This window comes from Postia placenta, assembly GCF_002117355.1.
Source record: "Postia placenta MAD-698-R-SB12 unplaced genomic scaffold POSPLAscaffold_5, whole genome shotgun sequence".
NCBI lineage: Eukaryota > Fungi > Basidiomycota > Agaricomycetes > Polyporales > Adustoporiaceae > Rhodonia > Rhodonia placenta.
This window is the reverse complement of record NW_020169836.1, coordinates 1330358-1348372: the sequence shown is the minus strand read 5'-3', so window position 1 is coordinate 1348372 and position 18015 is coordinate 1330358. Positions and strand designations below refer to the sequence as shown.

Sequence of the window (18015 nt, the reverse complement as noted above, 5' to 3'; positions counted from 1 at the left end):
AGCTGGAATGGACGAGGAGGATGTGACAGGTCGATGATTAGCGAGCCACGCGATGGCTGACCAATGTCGGATGCGTGTGGTTTCATGGCTTCATGATGAACACTGCAGCGAGGACGGCCACCAGGATCACCAGCGAAAACAGGGAGAACGCGACGAGGCAACGCTTCGCCCACTTCATCTCCGTGCGCCTCATGCTCTCGATCAGCTCCTCCCGCTCTGCCTCCGTCTTTGACACTTCCCAATCTTCCGGGGCGCGCAGTGGCGAGATGAGAATGAGAGCCCCGGCGAGCCAGAAGAGAGGGAACACTGCATACAACTTCGATTAGGCGCGTCCGAGAAGCTAAGGAACACGAGAAGACTCACGGAAACCAAATCTGAAGAGATACATCGCAAGCGTAGGGTGCTCCGCAAAGCGCGAGTAGGCCGGTGGCTCTCCCGTCGACGAGTACGGCGGCGGTGCGTCATCGTGGTGCACAGGCAGCGACATCGCGTCGTGGCGGCTGTCTTGTGTGCCGCGGGGAGTGCGTGAAGGGCGCACGACACCGAAGAAGTCGTCGATGGGGTTCGTTCCCTCGTCAACTGGAGAGTATTGGGAGCGCGGTGCGTTGGTGAGAGCCGATGGAGGTGTGGGCAATGACTGCTGCTCATGTGTGCCGACAATGACTTGCGCTTCGAGGTCGTACTCGGGACGAGATTGGCTCAGGGAGCCGAAGATGGCAGGGATGACGAAGGTCGAGGAGGTAGAGGCAGACATTGTCGTCGAGTGATGAGGTGGAATGGCTGGCTGATGACTTGGTGGTTGTGTAGACGCGTTGGACGGCGGAGGGCTGGTGAGGACATGACGGCGGACGGCGGGGGTCTATATATCACTGGCGGGACTTGGCGATGGACGCGGGAGCAGAGACGAAGAAGACGCGGATGGCAACGGATTGCAATCATGGGAATGTGTCCACGGATGTCGACCGATCATAACAGAGGTCAATAGCTGTAAATGGCAATGTGTGTGTCCCCACACAGACAAACATAGCACGCACCTTCCACAAAAGGAATCGGAATACACTATTTATCTATCTACTTTTACAGCAAAACCAATATTGATGGACTTCCCCTCGCAAAGTATACACTTCGGCAGAGTGGGGCACAAGCTCGCGGCAGGATTCGGCAGTGGTGCAGACACGCCGACGAGCGGCCGATGGGCTACTGAGGACCGTGAGGTAGACACGTGGATTACATACTATATATGGCTGCCGTCAACAACACTGAGATCTCTGAGGGGTGAGGGTACGTCACCCCCGGGGTTCCGATAGCTGTCTATGCTCCATGCCGCCTATCTGTACTTTTTGCGAGGGAGGTCTATCAATATTGGTTTTGCTGTAATGGCCAATCAGCTTGCAGGTCACCACGTGATCGCGTCAATCTCACGTCGAGCGCTTCTCGACTTGTAGTATCTCGACTCTTGCCGCTCGACAGCCGTTCTCCAGCCTCAGGGATATACTTTCCTTATCAGCAACTCTCGCTGCAGTCCTTGACGCGGACTGGTTGAGAACGATGTCGGGCGATGCGGACGTACTCAGCGAGCTGCTGATCGCCCGTATTCTTGAGGAGGAAATGCTCGCACTCACTCATGCCCAAGAGGCCGAGAAAATCCAGGTGGATCTGATGATTGATGAGTCTGATCTGCTGGCAGGAAAGGGAAGTGGCAAGCATAAAGCTGTTGCACAGGATCCCATCAGTGATAGTGATGGAGATCTCGTGCTGAAGATGGTAATCAAGGAGCTTCGCATGAGCAGCGATGCAACACTTGCACAGGCGCTGCAGCACTCCGATGATGTCACAATCATTGCCAGCCAACAGCATGCACAACGCCTTGCAGCAGCAGAGAAAAAGCTGCTTCTTGATGCTGAGTTTGCAAGGCGATTGCAGGCTGTCGACGACAATGCGAACGCCGATATCGATACCGCAGAATATATGGATGCCGAGACGTAAGTTCTGCTTTGAGGACGTTCTCTCATCAAGATACATATGCACTTGTACGCAGCGTATTGGGTCGAGAGACCATAGAACAGCTACTGGTGAGTGTCTTGTTTCGCTCGTGAGGTACACTCGACTAGATGCATTGATAGGCTTCGGATCCCAACGATAAAGGAAAGAAGAGTGTTACTGGAAAGGGAAAAGGGAAATCGCCAGTGTCACTTTACAATATCAAGCAGTCTTCACAGGATGACGAGAGTGCGTCTCACACAGCTATTCACGCGCTATGCAGCTCAGACTTATTGTGCTGTTGATAGCCGTGAACAAGGATGTGGATGTACCATCTGTCGCCTATCCAATCTGCGGCATCTGCATGGAGCCCTTCCAAGCGACTCACTCTCCCCTCGCCTCCTCTGCTTCCGCCAATTCATCTGCACGCCTCAAATTTGGCTTGCGCTTGCCCTGCCCTGGCGTGCACGCGTACTGCATGGGTTGCCTCGGCGACTACATCCGCTCAAAGCTCGATCCGGATGGCGACGAGACCACGAGCATGAATCGAGTCGTCTTTCCTATACGCTGCCCGGAGTGTCCACTGATTGAATGGGCGGACGGAATACCAGACGAGGTTGCGACGCGGATCCTACCGGAGAAGAATATGGTGCTTTGGGTGAGCAATACGTTTATTCTTAAGTATCGCTGACGGTCGTCTAACTGTGTATACAGCACCACCAGAAGCTTCTGGATAGCATGCCGCGATACTATTGTCCAAACCCTCGCTGCTCGGCGTTGGTACAGGTGCACGACGATCCGGACGATCCCTTGGCTCAATGCCCTTCTTGCAATTTCCGCATATGCGTCCCGTGCAGGGTTGTATGGCATGAGAGTATGTATTCCGCGTAGACTCTCAAGCTTTTCCTCATGTAATCCTTGGCAGACTTGACATGCGAAGAATATCAGGTTGGGCGTATGCTTAGTAGGCACCTGAACCATTCTTGATACATATGGTCTCCAAGGCACTACCGCTTGATGAGCGATCACCGGAAGACCAGCAAGCCTTGCAACTGATGAAGGTGCAGTCTATACATAACAGTGGATGGGAATGACCGCTCACTGACCCACTTAATAGGCCCAGCACTGGCGCAGATGCCCGAACTGCTCTGTATGTTTAACCTCCCTATTGTCAAACGATGTGCACTCACAAACGATATAGTTCATCGTGGAACTGACCGTAGGATGCAACCACATCACATGCCGCTGCAAGACGGAGTTCTGCTTTCGCTGCGGATGTGCGTCCAGTTTTCTGCTGTTGTAGTCTATTTACTTACGCAAGTCGCGTTGCTAGCGCTGTGGGACGTCCGGCGCCAACGTTGTACTCGAAACCCAGCATGCGATCTCTGGGATGAAGAGATGCTCCTCGAAGAGCGCGAGCGCGAGCGGGATCACCGTCAGGACCGCGTCGCCCGCATGTTCGCGCCCCGCGAGGAGTCGCCTCCGCCCTACGAAGCGCCCCCCGTCCCTCCTGTGGGTCACGAGGAACCCGATGATCACGGGACGGATGGTGGCGACGACCTCGAATACTGGATGGATCCCGAACCCGGCAACTTCGACTGGTATGATGATACCGGCATCTCCGATGGGACGGATGATGTCGGCACCTTCGACTGGATGGATGATCCCAGTGCGTCGGAGTCCCCATGAGTCCTCGCCCAAGCTCGCCACTGACTGACCCATACATCTGCATCTGGCAGATGTCTTCTGCACGCGGCACTGGTTCACGACACAGATGATCCAGACCCTGACATGCGGGTACTGCGATGCGAAGCTGAACTCGTTCGCGGATCTGCGGTACCACCTGGGCCACGTCCGGCGGCACGACGTGTTCGCGTGCTGCGGGCGGTTCTTCAAGCGCGAGAAGGACCTGGAACGGCACCTCGATGCAGAACCAAAGCGGTTCGGGCGGCATGTGCATACCGTGCGTACGGATCGGTGAGACTGCTTGCGCATAGTAGTGTATAGTCCGTACATGTTGGTGCATTGTACACGATGATAACCAGAGCACAATGACCTGGCAGGCAACTGTGAACCATATATATTTTCTCTCTATGTTCCACGGCCATATTTTGAAAGCATGAAGATGCAATAGCCCGAGCATCCATTAACACGTCGACATTTTGAGTGATGACTCTGATGTTTGATTTCGTGTGGCGTCGCAACAGTCGAAAAATTGGCCTGTCCATTGAGATGAATATGCATAGAAGGTGTATCACCTGTTGTCATCTCTGGTCGTATATCGGTTAGTACACGCGCTTGTCATGTAACCGTGCGCGCGAAAGCGGGGTTCGACTCCCCGCCAGAGAGGCTGGAATGAATTTTCCTTTTACATCAGGTTTATTCAAAATTTTCGCCTGTATCTCGCTGGAAAACAAGCGGCATTTAAGCGGCCAACAGCAGCGAGCAGAATCTGAGCTCCCTTCCTCGAACAGCGACAAATAAGCGACTGCTCATCGCAAGCGCTCGCAGATTCTGGCTTACGGCTATGTCACGCTTGCGTGATCCACCAACCTGATTGGCTAGTCAGCCCTTCGCGAGCCGAGAACGTGATCAAATCACCGCTGCATCACGCTTAGCCATCTGTGACGCTTTCAGCGACCTTCAGCCACATTTGGGCGCTCAGCAGAAGGTCGCTGCTTTTCCAGCGAGATTTAAGCAGCAGTTTTGAACGTACCTGGTGATGCTTTTGGTTTGGTTAATTAACACCTGCAGCGAGAGTTGCGAGGACGTTACCGCGTGTCTGCGTCTGACTCGTCGGACGTTGCTGACGCCGAGTCAGCGACGAGCGATGTTAGTACAACACGCGTTGCTCCTTTATCAAACGCTGGTGGAGACAATCGTCGTACAGCTCATCAAGACCAGCGTCTTCCAGGGGATGCACTCTGCGAAGACGCACGAGCTGTAGCCAAGTTCTGTAATCGTATTCATATAAACCGCTGTGGTGGGGGAGAGCGCGCTGGGCTTATAAGATTGTTAATGGATCCGGCCACTGTTGATATATCCACCTTCTATCCGTCAGGAACATTTGTGCTTGTGAAACACGCCCGTCGCCGAGCTAGTGTAGCGGTCAAAACCGCTATGCGGCCACTGCAGGTACCAACAGACAAATCACTTACTAAAGGTCTCGTAGATACAGGCTCGTCCCTGCCAAGATCGTTATTACCGTTTGAAACCACAGTATTGTGCCGCATATCGCGCATATCTATATCAAAGCGTAGCCCTTTGATTATCCCCATCATTTAGCTGTGAGGAACTTGCGGTTACTGAGGTCTCTTCCTCAACGCAGCGTTCATCAGCTTTCTGCGTGGCGAATGACAGCGCTGCAAGGCCCCGGACGTAACCTCATTCGTTTTACATATTACATGAAGCATACAACTTTCTAAATCGACAGCCCAGACACCCTAGTACGACCGCCCGAACATGGTCCACCGTTTCGCATCCTTGCCGCAGGCCGGGCACTTCGTCTTGCCCGGCTCAATTGCTGGCCAGCGCGATTGGTCGAACGGAATGCATAAGGACTTGGCCCCGGCTGACGGAGCGCGCTCGTCCGTGGGCTCGGCGCTGGTGCCACGGAGCAATCAGCACTTTGATCTATGAACCCAGCTCGAGAAGATATTGTGACTCACGATTTTGCGCTGCGCTCCTTGATGTCGTCCTCGCACGCCTCCTCCTCGCACCAGGGGATGACCGCGACGCACTTATCGTCGAGCGTTGGCACGACCTCCTCCCACCTGGTGACCACGCGCAGCCGCGAGAAGTACGTGTCCTGCGCGCGCCGGAACATGTCTGCCTGGATGGCGTCCAGGAGCTGGGGCACCGATGTGGTGATATCGGCGAGCGGCAGCGGGGCCTTGACGCCAGTGTCGCGGCGCACGCTGAGCGTCTGGTCCTTGGCGAGGTCCGCGGGGCCGATCTCGAGGCGGAGGGGCACGCCCTAGGGGCGGGAGGGACAGTCAGTGTGGGCAGGCACACTCACACACTCATGATCATGGATGAACGCGCACGCGACGCACCTTCTGCTCCCAGTCGTTGAACTTGAATCCGGGCGTGTAGCCCTCGCGCAGGTCCGCCTTCGCCTTCACGCCCGCCGCCTTGAGCGCGGCCGCGAGCGCCTCGCATCTGTCGCTGATCGCCTTGCGCTGCGCGTCGCTCGTCTTCGCTGTGACGCCGCACGGCACGATGACGGCCTGGACCGACGCGACGCGCGGGGGCAGCACGAGGCCCTGGTTGTCGCCGTGGATCATGACCATCACGCCGATCGTGCGCGTCGACAGGCCCCACGAGTTCTGCCACACGTACACCTTGCCCTGGCCCGTGGGGTCGTTCGGGTCCTCCACGAAGATGTTGAACATCTCTGGGCGCGAGAAGTTCTGCCCGAGGCAGTGCGACGTGCCCGCCTGGATCCCGCGCCCCGTCGTCGGCACGAAGCCCTCCACCGTCGTGGTGTACAGCCCGCCCGCGAACTTCTCCTTCTCCGACTTGATGCCCTGGATGACTGGCACCGCCAGCAGGTCCTCGTACACCTGGCGGTACAGCTCCAGGATCTCGCGCACCTCGACGTCTGCCTCGGGCTTTGTCAGATGTGCGGTGTGTCCCTCCTGCCACAGGAACTCTCGTGTCCGCAGGAACGGCTCTGCGGTGATCATAAGAAACGCCCCACTTCCGAAAAGTGTCCGCACTCACGAGGGTTCTTGAATTCCCATCGTACGACGTTGTTCCACTGGTTGAGCTTGAGAGGCAGATCACGGTGGCTCTTAATCCATTTTGCATAGTCTGCACTAGCATGAGTGACGCAAACAAAGAGGGATCCGGAAATCACTCACACGGGTACATGACCGTCTCCGACGTCGGACGAACCGCAATAGGCTCCTCGAGTTCAGAGTTCCCGCTAATGCAAAGTCAAGGCCTTATCCAGTCATGTCCAGAATGTCACGCACGCTCGGGTTACCCATGCGACCTCCGGCGAGAAGCCCTCGATGTGGTCCTTCTCTCGCTCCAACACCTTCGCAGAGACGAACATCGGGAAGTACGCGTTCTGCACGCCCATATCGCGGATGCGAACATTGAACCAGTCTACGCTAGCGTCAGGCTCACCGCGGATGTTCGACTTTGCGACATCACGCACCTTGAATGACCTCCCAGATGCTGTAGGACCATGGGCGTAGGATGTAGCATCCGCTGACATTGTAGTAGTCCAGCATATCTGCCTTGATCAGAACCTGCGAAGGGGCATCAGGAGCTGTGTGTAGAATTCCTGCTACGGCAGCATGCTCACGTTTGTGTACCATGCCGCAAAGTCCACCTCTTTCTTGATGCCAATCGCGATTTGAATCGCACCCTCGATCTTGCCATCGTCTTTCTTCTCCTTCGCGGGAGCGGTTTTGGCCTGACCGGCCGGGGCATCTGCCTCGGTTTTCAATGCCTCGAAGTCGATCTCGTGCAGGGGCGATTCCTTCGACTCGAGCCGTCTCAGATACGCGTGGATGTCCTTGCCAGACAAGAAAAGTGTCGAGTCGGACGCGAGAGCGCGCACGGCAAACAACGAGTCGGATGAAATGATCGAGGAGTCTATGGCGGTAGTGACCTTGGGATATGTCTGTTCAGTGAGTGCAAGGGGGGAAACTGAGCGCGAATTAAGCGTATAGCATGGACGAAGACGAGGCACGAAACTGACGTGAGTTTTTGTCTAGAGAGAAGAATTCGTTCAAGAGATCCTCAGAGCCAAGGCGCAGGTCCTTGAGACCGAGCTTCTTGCCCACGGCGCCGGAAATGACATCGGTACTTTCGCGTGCAACAATGATCAGTGGAACAGGAGTCGCAGTCTTGGCAGTTTTTGGCTTGTAAACTAGGGTTTTGAGGAGCTCGAATGACTTGGGGGCCGATGGAGCCGATTCCAACGCCTCCCGCCATGTCGCTGGAGAGTTTGTCGTGCAGTGAGAGACTACACCCTGCGCTTGGATGGCGAGTGCTGCCAGAGACTGGGTGATGTTGTCCAACGACATCGTAGTAGCGGTTCTGAAAAGCCCCAAGGACGAAGAAGCGCTTTCTGGACGTGACTCGAAACGCCTGACGGGCGTTATCAGATGGAAGGGCCCAATGCGTGGGTTGAGACTAGCAAGTCGAGTTAATTGTTTCGCCGCATTGCGAGAGGCCAACATACAGCTTGTACTGACTCACAACCACGACAAGACGGCTGGCAGGGTCAGGACACGATCGACTCGCAATTTGAGCGCGCTAACTCACGCGTCGCGTCCCCAGGCGCCTGCGATCGTGAATTTAAGTAATAATGTGCTCAGTTCTTCTCGCTCGCTCGTTCATTCGCGGAGCGCTCACCTTTTTTGGTAGGTATTTCCAACCCCGACTGATCCCTCAGGCGCCCGCCATCGACGCGAATCGAGCAAGTCTACAACTTCGAATCAGTACTGGTATGAGGGAACAAGATGAGACGAACATACCTCAGCCGTAGTGGTACTAAGGAGAGAAGTGGGGAGCGGGGGAGCGAAGTATAAGTATGTAGAGTGGGTATCACGTGGAGGTAGACAGAGAATGAGCTACGGTATCAGATTGACATAGGGAGCGCGAAGCGCGACCGCGGACGTCAAGCATCCCGGGGGAGTCGGAACCCGACACAGATGTATTCTAGAGAAACAAACTTCAAGCTTCAAGAATATACTACAATCAGCTCATATGTTGCAATTGCAGGCAGTCACAGTTGTCTAGATCATTCCTTGGATACCTTAGTCTTGTACAAAGCCGCACCATTGGCTGTATGAAGTAGTATTTGCATAATCGTCAGTAACTATGAGACTTGCGATTGGAGCTCGCCGTGTCGCTGTCGATCGCGGGTGGCTGAGGATTCAGTCGGGGTTTAAAACATATACCAAAAAAGGTGGGTGCTCCGCGAACGAACGGGCGAGCGACAAGAATTAATCTCGGTCGCGTCCACGATCCTGGTTGCTATTGGATGAGATGTAGTGCGTGCTCTTAGCCCATGCGTTGTCCTTTGAATCCCTGCATCTTGCTCTCGATGTGGGTGATGCATTAGGTTTCAGATATGATCAGTCGCAAAGTGCAGCCCGCGTTATCCAGACATGGCTGCGAGAGACGTTGCACAGAAAAATGCTGCTACTTTACGCGCTTTGGGCGAACGCACGAAGCATGGAATACAATCTACTCCATTTGTTCATATCATCATATGTATGTGTTGTTGTACAAAGCAATGCTGCGTATTATGACAACTGGGGAACTTCATAGCTCATATTGTGGGACATGCAGGTTGTGCAGGGGTGGTGTACGTACCGGGAAGGGTTAGGAAGTGAGAACCAGCTAACAGGACGACAACACACCGGGTGAAGGTGAACAGAGGCGAGATAAGAGAACAATGAAGAATGCGAGGGTATGCAAGAATATGCAGTCCGAGAACGAGTGCAGGGCGGTCGGTGCTACAGGATGAAACGAGCCAGGAGGCGGCAGAGGTCGCTACGGGATACACACAATTCGTTGTCCTATGTGCCGTGCTGGTACCGGTCATCCACATAGTAGCGCATGTCTTCGCGTGCTGCAGCTTCTGCCTCTGCCTCTGCTTCTTGACGTTCGAGCTCCGCATTCTGCTCGCGAATCAGAGCCTTGAGTTCTGGTAGGACATCAACCAGAGAGACTGTAGTGTTCTCATTCCACTTGTCCAGTGCCCACTGCCGCACCCAGATGCTCGCCTGTAAAATGTCAAACATACAAATCACCGGATGGGCAGCACATGTGCACGCACCTTCAAGAACTTCTTCGATGCATACTTCTTGAAGAACGACTCGTGTCGGATCGGCCTCAGCACGTAGTTGAGCATGAGATTCGCCGTCGGCACGAGGGCGTGTTCCGGATATGATGAATAGTGCGCCAGGTTTGGCGTCTGGGTGGGCATCAACAAAGGCGAAGCAACTCGCGACAAGTTATAACGTACCCAATCCAGGAAGCCCAGAATAATACGTGCAAACCAGATGGCGGCAGCCGAGAGCAGCGACGGCGGCGCAGCAATCAGGCGCCACTCGAGACATTGGATCTCCATCAGGTACTTGGCTATCGTGCGCACCTGGATGTTGTAGTCGTCTGCCTTGCTCGTCCGTCGCAGAAAATGGATCGGGTTTGGGTAGCTGAGGTTCCAATCAATCGTCTTCAAGACGTATCGCTCCGCCAGCAGGATCTGGTTCTCAACGTAGCTAGCGTCTGCGCAGTAAAGGAAGTTCTTCGCGCTCGGCGCAACAATCTCCTCCACCTTGGCCGCAATAAACATGCAGGTGACACCGACTAGCTGCAACTTGGCCAGCGAGACGACGCGCGCGGAGAGAAACCGGTCAATGATGTTGACGCATAGGAACAACGTCTCTGGCAAGAGCTTGAAGCGTGAATGCACTTGGATGAGCCAGTCGTTAAGGATTCCCCGCATTTTCCATGCGAGGTCTTTCTGGTTCTCCATGTAGTTCGGATTTGGTAGGGTCGTTTGCTGATGATGACGTCATATGACCAACCCATGATCAAGCATAACTGGAGGTCCTCACCTCGACTTCCTTGAGATAGTCGAAAATCTCGACGACGTACTCACTGACCATGAGCGGATCATCTGCATCGCCCGCATCGAGGTCATCCCAGTCTGGCCCTTCTGGATCTGCCTCTGGGGTCCCAGCAAAGCCGACCACCTCCTCGACCTCCGCTGCAGCCGCCTCATCCGGTAGATCCGACGATGTACGACGCTTCTTGAAGACACGTCTCGTTTCCTCGTCATCTTCGTGCCGTACGATGACTGGCCGGGGAATGGAGCGTCTCGGAGTTCGACTATCGCGCACCACAGGTTGATGGGCTGTAGCCGCGGATCGTCGTGCGGCCGTAAAACGCTTAGGAGAGGGTACGGGGACAATCGGTTCATGATCGACAACCATAGCATGGTCGCTCTCTGGAACTTCCTCCTCCTCCTTGACCTGTTCCAATTGCGCTTGGAGCTGTGGCTGCTGCTGTGTTACAGCAGAACTCCTCGTGATTCGTCGTGTCGACGAATTTGGGACGGCCACCGTTCCACCAACAGTGCGAAGCGGACGACGCGATGCAGCAGTGACAGTAGTTGTCGTCGTTGTCGTCGCTTTCTTGAGCACGACTCCCTCGAACTTTTCCTTCAAATCCTTGACCCGATCCTTGCCCTTGACCGCAGAGGGACCGGGTCCGGCATTTGCTGGCTTTACAGCCTTGTTTTCTGGTGGCTTCGGTACCTCACCTAGTGCCTCCCTTTTGCGCTTCTGGGGCGCTGGGTCTACTCGAGACACTGGCGGGGCTACAGACTTAGCCCTAGTTGCCGCGGTAGACGTGGTGGCGCGCGCGATGCCCGTTGGCCTTGCATTCTCGACAGCATTTGCTGTAGATGGGGGTTTCGCACGTGTCGTAGTAGTTCGATTTCGAGTAGAATTCTCCTTATCCCTGAGAATAGTCGTGCGAGTTGCCCGCGTCACACGCCGTGTCTAGCGTAAAATATCAGCATTTTTGGGTACATTGCACGTCCAGCAACTTACGGGTATGTTCGATGACATACGGAGCACTGCCCAATGTCGGAAATATCAGAAATAAAATAGGGAGAAAGAATATTTGCGAGGTCGTGGTGAAGGTAGCGCGCAATGATCACAGCTCACGGGGCGTTTTGTTCAACTGATGCCACAAACAGATGTAAACAATACGCTCACGACGCGGCGCGTTGTACACGTGACACGCGTAGCGTGGATGTGCTTGCGGTCCTCTCACTCACCAGTCTAGCTTGGAGTCTTCTTTGTGGTGACTTTTGGGGCTCAGGAGGGTGCTAGGGGTGTAAATGCGCTTGTGGCCCAAGTATGCACTGCCGCGGGGCATTGACTTGCCAAATTGCCTGACTCGCGCGTCATCTCGCTGGCTCTCGGGGACTGCGTCGTGGCGATCGGGGAACACGACATCTAGCGATCCGGGAAAAGAGTTCTCAAATACTCTCCTATTGCCCAAGACCAAATTTTCCCTCAGGGACGACCCGTCTAAGAATGAATTAATCCGGTCGAGAGCGTGTGACGAGCTATACCGATGGCAGGTCAGGTCTGAAGGTGCAAGTTGACAGCTGGACTTACCGGACTTCGAGTAGTGGAGGAATGCCCAAGGGCCTCTCTTCGTGTTCCATGATGGCCCTCCATACGCTAACGGTGAACTGCATATCGGTACGGAATGTAAAGTGGTCGTCCTGGACATATCTCACGTCCCGCAGGACACGCCCTGAACAAAATTCTGAAAGATATCATAAACAGATACCATGTGTCGTTGGGCCATCGAGTTCAGTACGTGTTCCTGCCACATTTACGCCATGCGTACTGAATCAAATCGGTGGCAGTTACATCCCCGGATGGGATTGCCATGGTCTGCCGATTGAGAACAAAATCTTGCAGAAACTTGGCGTAGGTGCACATGGTTGGCACTTCACTCTCCACTCACGGACATCCAGAAACGACCGCAAGAGTTAGAGCCAGATGTCATCCGGAGAGAAGCAGAGGCATTCGCAAAACAGGAGGTGAAAGTGCAACAGGACCAGTTCCGACAGTTTGGGGTTATGGCAGATTGGACGCCAGAATCGACTTATCGCACACTAGGTAAGTGATCTAAGACACATCTGCGCAGTATGCATAAAGGCTGCGTTCCCGGAGGGGTTTCGGTCCAGTTGCTTCACCCCGTAGCAAGTTGAGCTAGGCTTTCCTGGATACCGCCGTCTCATTCCACTAGTGTTTTTGCCGCCTGGTTCAGGTTTAACGAATAACCTTTAGCACCACATCTGTGGTGAATGTGTCCGGACGAACAACCTCTCTGTATGGGCTTCGCGGAGTCAACTAACCAGCCTTCTTGGCACCCAACAGATCACGACTACGAGATTAGACAACTACGCATCTTCCAGAAAATGGTCGAGAAGGGTACGTCCCTCCTTCAGCCATGCAGTCAGCGCGCCAACTCCCTGCCAGGTCTCATATACCGGCATTATCGTCCCGTCTACTATTCGCCATCCTCGTCTTCTGCTCTAGCAGAAGCAGAGCTGACCTACAATGTCAAGCATGTCTCATACTCCGTCTACGTTGCCTTCGAACTGGAGCCAGATAGCCCACAAATGAGCGCGCCGCTGCGTACACTCATCGCGGGGCGAAAAAGCGTGCGCTTACTTGTATGGACGACGACGCCATGGACTCTGACCGCGAATATGGTACTGTACTTCCTATACTGCAGATCGCAGCGACTCTGAAGGACTGTTTTACTCATGTACCTACTCGCGGTAGGGAATCGCTGTTCACCCGGAAATGATGTACAAGGCAGTGGCCGCGAGTAGCGACCCAACAGCCCCCATGGATATATTCGCGGTGGAACGTGAAGAAGCGTTGGCGAAATATCCTGAAGTTATGAGTTCCAAGATCCCCATCGCCGAGTTCCAAGGTGAGTCCATTGATATAATGACGGTCCTTGCTAGTTCATCAAACCATCACAATCATAGGTTCTGACTTGGCTGGTTCAACGTATCGTCCCATCTTCTCGTCGTTGCATGGGCCGTCATCATCCTCGCCGCTTCCCATTATTCCCTCTAGGCACGTCACTTCGGATTCAGGTACGGGCCTTGTTCACTGTGCGCCTGCACATGGTGCCGAGGACTATACGGTCTTCCGGAATCTCGGATTGCTTTCGTCGTCTTCATCCCTTGGTGATTTGCTGTGTCATGTCGACATACAGGGGCAGTTCACAGAGGGTGTGCAGGATGTAGTTGGCGAAAAGGCCGCACATGCCCTGGTTGGTAAGGAGGTACTGGGAGAAGGCGGGAAAGCGATCGTTGGGCTGCTAGAGAATGCTGGAGCGCTGAGAAAGATCGAAAAGATCAAGCATCGTTATCCGTACGATTGGAGAACTGACAAGCCCGTTATCGTCATGTATGCGACATTCCCCTCAGCTGCGGCGTTGTTCCCATACTGACTGTATGCGATCTCAGTGCCACATCTCAGTGGTTCGCTAATATCGACCAGATCAAAGAAGATGCCATCGCCGCGCTGCAAGACGTATCGTTCACGCCTGCTCAATGTACTTTATTCTGCCCCAGTATGCGACTGACACTGACAGCATCTTTCTGTAGCACGTAATCGGCTCGAATCTTTCGTTCGTTCGCGCTCAGAGTGGTGCATCTCCAGACAGCGTGTGTGGGGGGTGCCTATCCCGTCCTTGCATCACATTCCCTCCGGCCGCGCCGTGCTTGACGCCAACAGCCTCAATCACATACTCAGTATTCTCCTGGAGAAGCGCACCGCATATTGGTGGACTGGGCCTGTTGAGGAATTCGTTCCTCCGGCTCTCCGTGACGGAATGGATGCGAAGCAATTAGCGGAAACCTGGCGCAAGGGCACGGACACCATGGACGTCTGGTTCGATAGTGGTACATCATGGTCCATGTTAGACGACCTGTACCAGCACGATGGCGTGCAGAGCGTCGACGGGCGGACATATGGTGCCAACGTATGCCTGGAAGGCTCTGATCAGCATCGCGGCTGGTTTCAAAGCCAGCTTCTGACGGCAATAGCATCTGCCGAAATTGGGAAACCCAAGAGGGCAGCACCCTACGGAACGCTGATCACTCACGGCATGGTTCTTGACGAGAAGAGCAGAAAAATGAGCAAGTCGCTTGGCAATGTCATCAGCCCTATGACGATCATTAACGGTGGAACGGTGCGCCGCGTCTCTCGATATTTTTGCACTGACCTGGCCTGACCGGACGTGACACAGAACAAGAAGAAAGACCCTGCATATGGCTCAGAAGTCCTTCGGATGTGGGTAGCAACCGTAAAGTTCACTGAGGATATCCAGATCGGGCCACAAGTCCTCGCAAATTGCGCGGAGGCTTTGAGAAAAATACGGAATTCGGCTCGCTTTATTTTGGGAGTCTTAGAGGATCAGCCGCTCACGCACAAAGTGAATCGAGAACAGTATGGCCTTGTAAGTCTGACTGAGATATCGCATCCCTCCTACTAACCCTGAAAAGGCCGAACGCTATGTGATGCATGAATTGCATAAACTGGACACGACGGCACTACACAGCTATGCATCGTATGACTTCGCAAGAGGTGACATTATTCACACAGCGTTGTCTGCTTGCTAATAAGCGTATATCAGTGGCCAATGCGCTGTTGTACTTCGCGAATGTCACCCTCTCTTCGCTTTATCTGGACATTACCAAGGATTGCCTCTATGCGAACGCGCGAGAGAGCGTCGAACGCCAGGCAGTGGTCTCGGTCCTTGAACGGGTGTGTTAATCCCGACTTCTAGCCAAGTGATGACTGACTGCTCTGCAGGTTCTGGTGACAATGACGTCTGTCATCACGCCAATCCTGCCATATCTAGCGGAGGAAATCCGTACAACGTGGCACGGAGTGCAAGACAATTCGGTTTCAGCAAAGATATGGGTTCCAGTTGTATGTTTGGATATCTCCAAACTCAGCTACAATGGCTCACGTTTCTGTAGAGCGCAGAGTGGGAGGATACGCAGGCTGAAAGCGACATGAGCGAGCTTATCCGCGTACGGAATAAAGTACGGGTTGCATTAGAGCGTGCCCGGAGGGCCAGGTAAGCCGGTACATTGCTGAGGTAGATTTGACGAAGACTCATCTGTCCATAGTCAGCTCAAGAGCTCTCTGGAGGCGAACGTGATACTGTCCCTGCCTAAAGGTGCTATGCAAGATGCTCATGGTCTGGTCTCTCTCTTGCGTCGCGAAGGTGATGTCAACATACTGTACTTTGCGATATTGATATTAAATGACTCTTGCAGAGCACTTCCTGAAGACCCTGTTCATCGTCTCCGACGTCAAACTAGCTGACGGAAGCATTCCCACGTCTCATCTGGGATCTTGGCACTATGCAGAATCGATGCCATTGCCAGGTGGGCACCATTCTGTGTGCAGTGTAGCTGGAGGTGACTAATTTATGCACAGACCGTGAAGGCTCAGTTGAGATCACCGTCGTCCCTGCCGCCCAGAGCAAATGTCCGCGTTGTTGGACTTTCAATCGAAAAGAGGAGGACACCCTGTGTTACCGATGCTCTGACGTCCTCTCCGCATGACCACTCTTCTGGCATATTTGTAGCATAATCTGTGGAATGATAGAGGTTTATTAACGGTGCACCTTGCTCACTAACTAGACGAATCGATCACAGAACTCGCGGTGTACGGCTCGAGGTTCCGGAAGAAGCGGGCCCACTTCCCTCCGTCCCACTCGCTGATCCTCTCCCACCCCTTCTCTGGCCCCGAGAGTTTGAACCAAATCATTGTGGCGCCGAGGACAAAGTCCGCGTACCCAGGCTCGCTTGTTTTGCTGAAGAACCACTGCTCGCTGTGCTCGATACCGTCAATGTACGCGCCCAGTGCGGCGAAGCCCTCCTTCAGGTTCGCCCACATCTCCTCCTGCCGCTCCTCCGGGAACATATCATCCAGCTCGACACCTAGTACACGCGTCAGCGACGGCCAAACCACGGCGCACCCTTGCAGCAACTGACCAAATATTCCCTTGCGGGTGTTCAAGTAGTACTCCCTTTCCCGGCCCTCGAGGAGGCGGGGCGTGTTCGGGAAGACCATGAAGCCCATCCTGCTGAGCACGTGTTGGCTGACGGCACCCATATGCTCCGTCTGCAGCGCCTTCGCGCCGTGGTATATCGACGGCTCGGGGTACGTCCGCTCGAGATAGTCCGCTATGAGGCCAGAGTCGGACATCACAACGGCGGGGCTGCCCTCCAGCTCGTCCACGATGGCCGGAACGGTATAGTGCGGCACCGCAGCGCGTGTCGGGAGCACACCGACGGCGGGCAGGACCGTCTGGACGTCGGGCAACGGCATCCATGTCGTCTGGTAAGGCAGCTTCTTGTAGTTAAGGATGAACCTGGGCGCGAGCTCAGTACGCCCGCCAGGTCTGCCAGCAGCCTTGGTGCCTACCTCGTCCGCCAGGTGTGCGGCGACCACGCGGTGGAGTCGAGCTTGCACTGGATGTCATACAGGGTGATGAGGTGCGACGGCATGGTGTTCTTATCCGTTGATGAGTGCCGGTGCGCCTCTGTTCAGTCGTCAACGACAATGCACGGCAGCTTCGCTCGAGCGCATGGATTTAAGTAAATCTGCCTTGCCAGGCCATATTCTAGTGAGTACTATTTGCATAACATGAGCTATAGTCTATGAGATGTACGTACGATTGGTGTAGAAACGAGTGTCGGCGTCGGGTTCGGACAAGCGAGCGTGAAGGTTTACGGAAGCGAGCGGCGCGGGAAAAGATCAAATACGAAGCGGTTTGTCTCGTCCTCGGGGCGGGGAGGCAAACGCGCGAAGTAATTACATGCGAGAACTCGGCCTAATATAGTAAACACTTATCTAAATCAGGTACAAAGGAACAAGGTACTATCGCGCCGCAGCGCGGCACGTCGGCGAGCCGGTAGTCGGGCATGCGCTCGCCCGGTTGTTCCAACAATTGGAGCTTGTTGTGTCGCTGTGGATCGCTGGTGGCTGAGGGATCAGTCGGGGTTGGAATGACCTACCAAAACAGTAGGCGCTCCGCGAACGAACGAGCGAGACAGCGAAGTGAGCACCCCTACTATTTGTTGAAACTTTTCTCCTTGCCGTTGGACCAGATAGATCAGGTACACGGAAGTTACGGAGGCTCTTTGTTTGTCATTCCAAGCACAATATCAAAGGATCTTGTGTTACCCCTCGGTTTCACTGCTAAGTTGGTGTGCAATACTATCCTACTGGCAAGGCACGATGCGTACATGATTCGTACATATTGAGACTCACGAGCCTGAGCTTCAGCAGATGCAGTACTAAGTCACTGCGCATCCGTCACCATTGACATCAGCTTAGAAGTTATGAATCTATCAGCTGTTGTGCGTTTCTGATATATTCATGTTCCATTCCTCGCTGAAGGCACGTTCGTTGATTACTAGGTGGACGT

General features: G+C 54.3%; 6 protein-coding genes and 1 non-coding gene across 7 annotated transcripts; 3 read left to right on the top strand and 4 right to left on the bottom strand.

The window, feature by feature from the left end:
• Nucleotides 1–82: 82 nt before the first annotated feature.
• Nucleotides 83–754, bottom strand: POSPLADRAFT_1055560 (hypothetical protein; the record flags this gene model as incomplete). Its single annotated transcript, XM_024480656.1, has 2 exons — nucleotides 83–306; nucleotides 364–754. The coding sequence occupies 2 exons, from the start codon at nucleotides 752–754 to the stop codon at nucleotides 83–85; spliced, it is 615 nt and encodes a 204-aa protein (XP_024340299.1).
• Nucleotides 755–1548: 794 nt separating this feature from the next.
• On the top strand, nucleotides 1549–3967 carry POSPLADRAFT_1180435 (hypothetical protein; the record flags this gene model as incomplete). Its single annotated transcript, XM_024488758.1, has 11 exons — nucleotides 1549–1982; nucleotides 2039–2072; nucleotides 2124–2188; nucleotides 2269–2638; nucleotides 2695–2854; nucleotides 2906–2928; nucleotides 2985–3041; nucleotides 3098–3130; nucleotides 3182–3257; nucleotides 3314–3649; nucleotides 3720–3967. The coding sequence occupies 11 exons, from the start codon at nucleotides 1549–1551 to the stop codon at nucleotides 3959–3961; spliced, it is 1830 nt and encodes a 609-aa protein (XP_024340298.1). The 3' UTR covers nucleotides 3962–3967.
• Nucleotides 3968–4247: 280 nt separating this feature from the next.
• Nucleotides 4248–4329, top strand: POSPLADRAFT_t64. Its single transcript has one exon. It is a non-coding gene; the product is annotated as a tRNA-Asp (tRNA).
• Nucleotides 4330–5423: 1094 nt separating this feature from the next.
• On the bottom strand, nucleotides 5424–8034 carry POSPLADRAFT_1065727 (hypothetical protein; the record flags this gene model as incomplete). Its single annotated transcript, XM_024481991.1, has 9 exons — nucleotides 7697–8034; nucleotides 7298–7644; nucleotides 7148–7241; nucleotides 6960–7095; nucleotides 6846–6910; nucleotides 6706–6795; nucleotides 6036–6655; nucleotides 5649–5956; nucleotides 5424–5583 (listed from the first exon to the last, which is right to left on the bottom strand). Exons 1-9 carry the CDS (start codon nucleotides 8022–8024, stop codon nucleotides 5424–5426), a joined length of 2148 nt encoding a protein of 715 aa, XP_024340297.1. The 5' UTR covers nucleotides 8025–8034.
• A 1144-nt stretch (nucleotides 8035–9178) lies between these two features.
• Nucleotides 9179–11658, bottom strand: POSPLADRAFT_1180431 (hypothetical protein). The gene is made up of 5 exons (XM_024488757.1): nucleotides 11571–11658; nucleotides 10572–11519; nucleotides 9977–10516; nucleotides 9788–9925; nucleotides 9179–9734 (listed from the first exon to the last, which is right to left on the bottom strand). Exons 1-5 carry the CDS (start codon nucleotides 11586–11588, stop codon nucleotides 9528–9530), a joined length of 1851 nt encoding a protein of 616 aa, XP_024340296.1. The 5' UTR covers nucleotides 11589–11658; the 3' UTR covers nucleotides 9179–9527.
• A 444-nt stretch (nucleotides 11659–12102) lies between these two features.
• On the top strand, nucleotides 12103–16144 carry POSPLADRAFT_1055556 (hypothetical protein; the record flags this gene model as incomplete). Its single annotated transcript, XM_024480655.1, has 18 exons — nucleotides 12103–12114; nucleotides 12161–12233; nucleotides 12281–12350; nucleotides 12404–12467; nucleotides 12515–12659; nucleotides 12921–13258; nucleotides 13332–13485; nucleotides 13544–13970; nucleotides 14030–14118; nucleotides 14171–14757; nucleotides 14815–15024; nucleotides 15071–15152; nucleotides 15202–15332; nucleotides 15381–15500; nucleotides 15551–15651; nucleotides 15704–15801; nucleotides 15854–15964; nucleotides 16017–16144. The coding sequence occupies 18 exons, from the start codon at nucleotides 12103–12105 to the stop codon at nucleotides 16142–16144; spliced, it is 2940 nt and encodes a 979-aa protein (XP_024340295.1).
• A 70-nt stretch (nucleotides 16145–16214) lies between these two features.
• On the bottom strand, nucleotides 16215–17092 carry POSPLADRAFT_1033129 (hypothetical protein; the record flags this gene model as incomplete). The annotated part of the gene is made up of 3 exons (XM_024476912.1): nucleotides 16215–16522; nucleotides 16577–16956; nucleotides 17010–17092. The coding sequence occupies 3 exons, from the start codon at nucleotides 17090–17092 to the stop codon at nucleotides 16215–16217; spliced, it is 771 nt and encodes a 256-aa protein (XP_024340294.1).
• Between the last annotated feature and the right edge of the window lie 923 nt (nucleotides 17093–18015).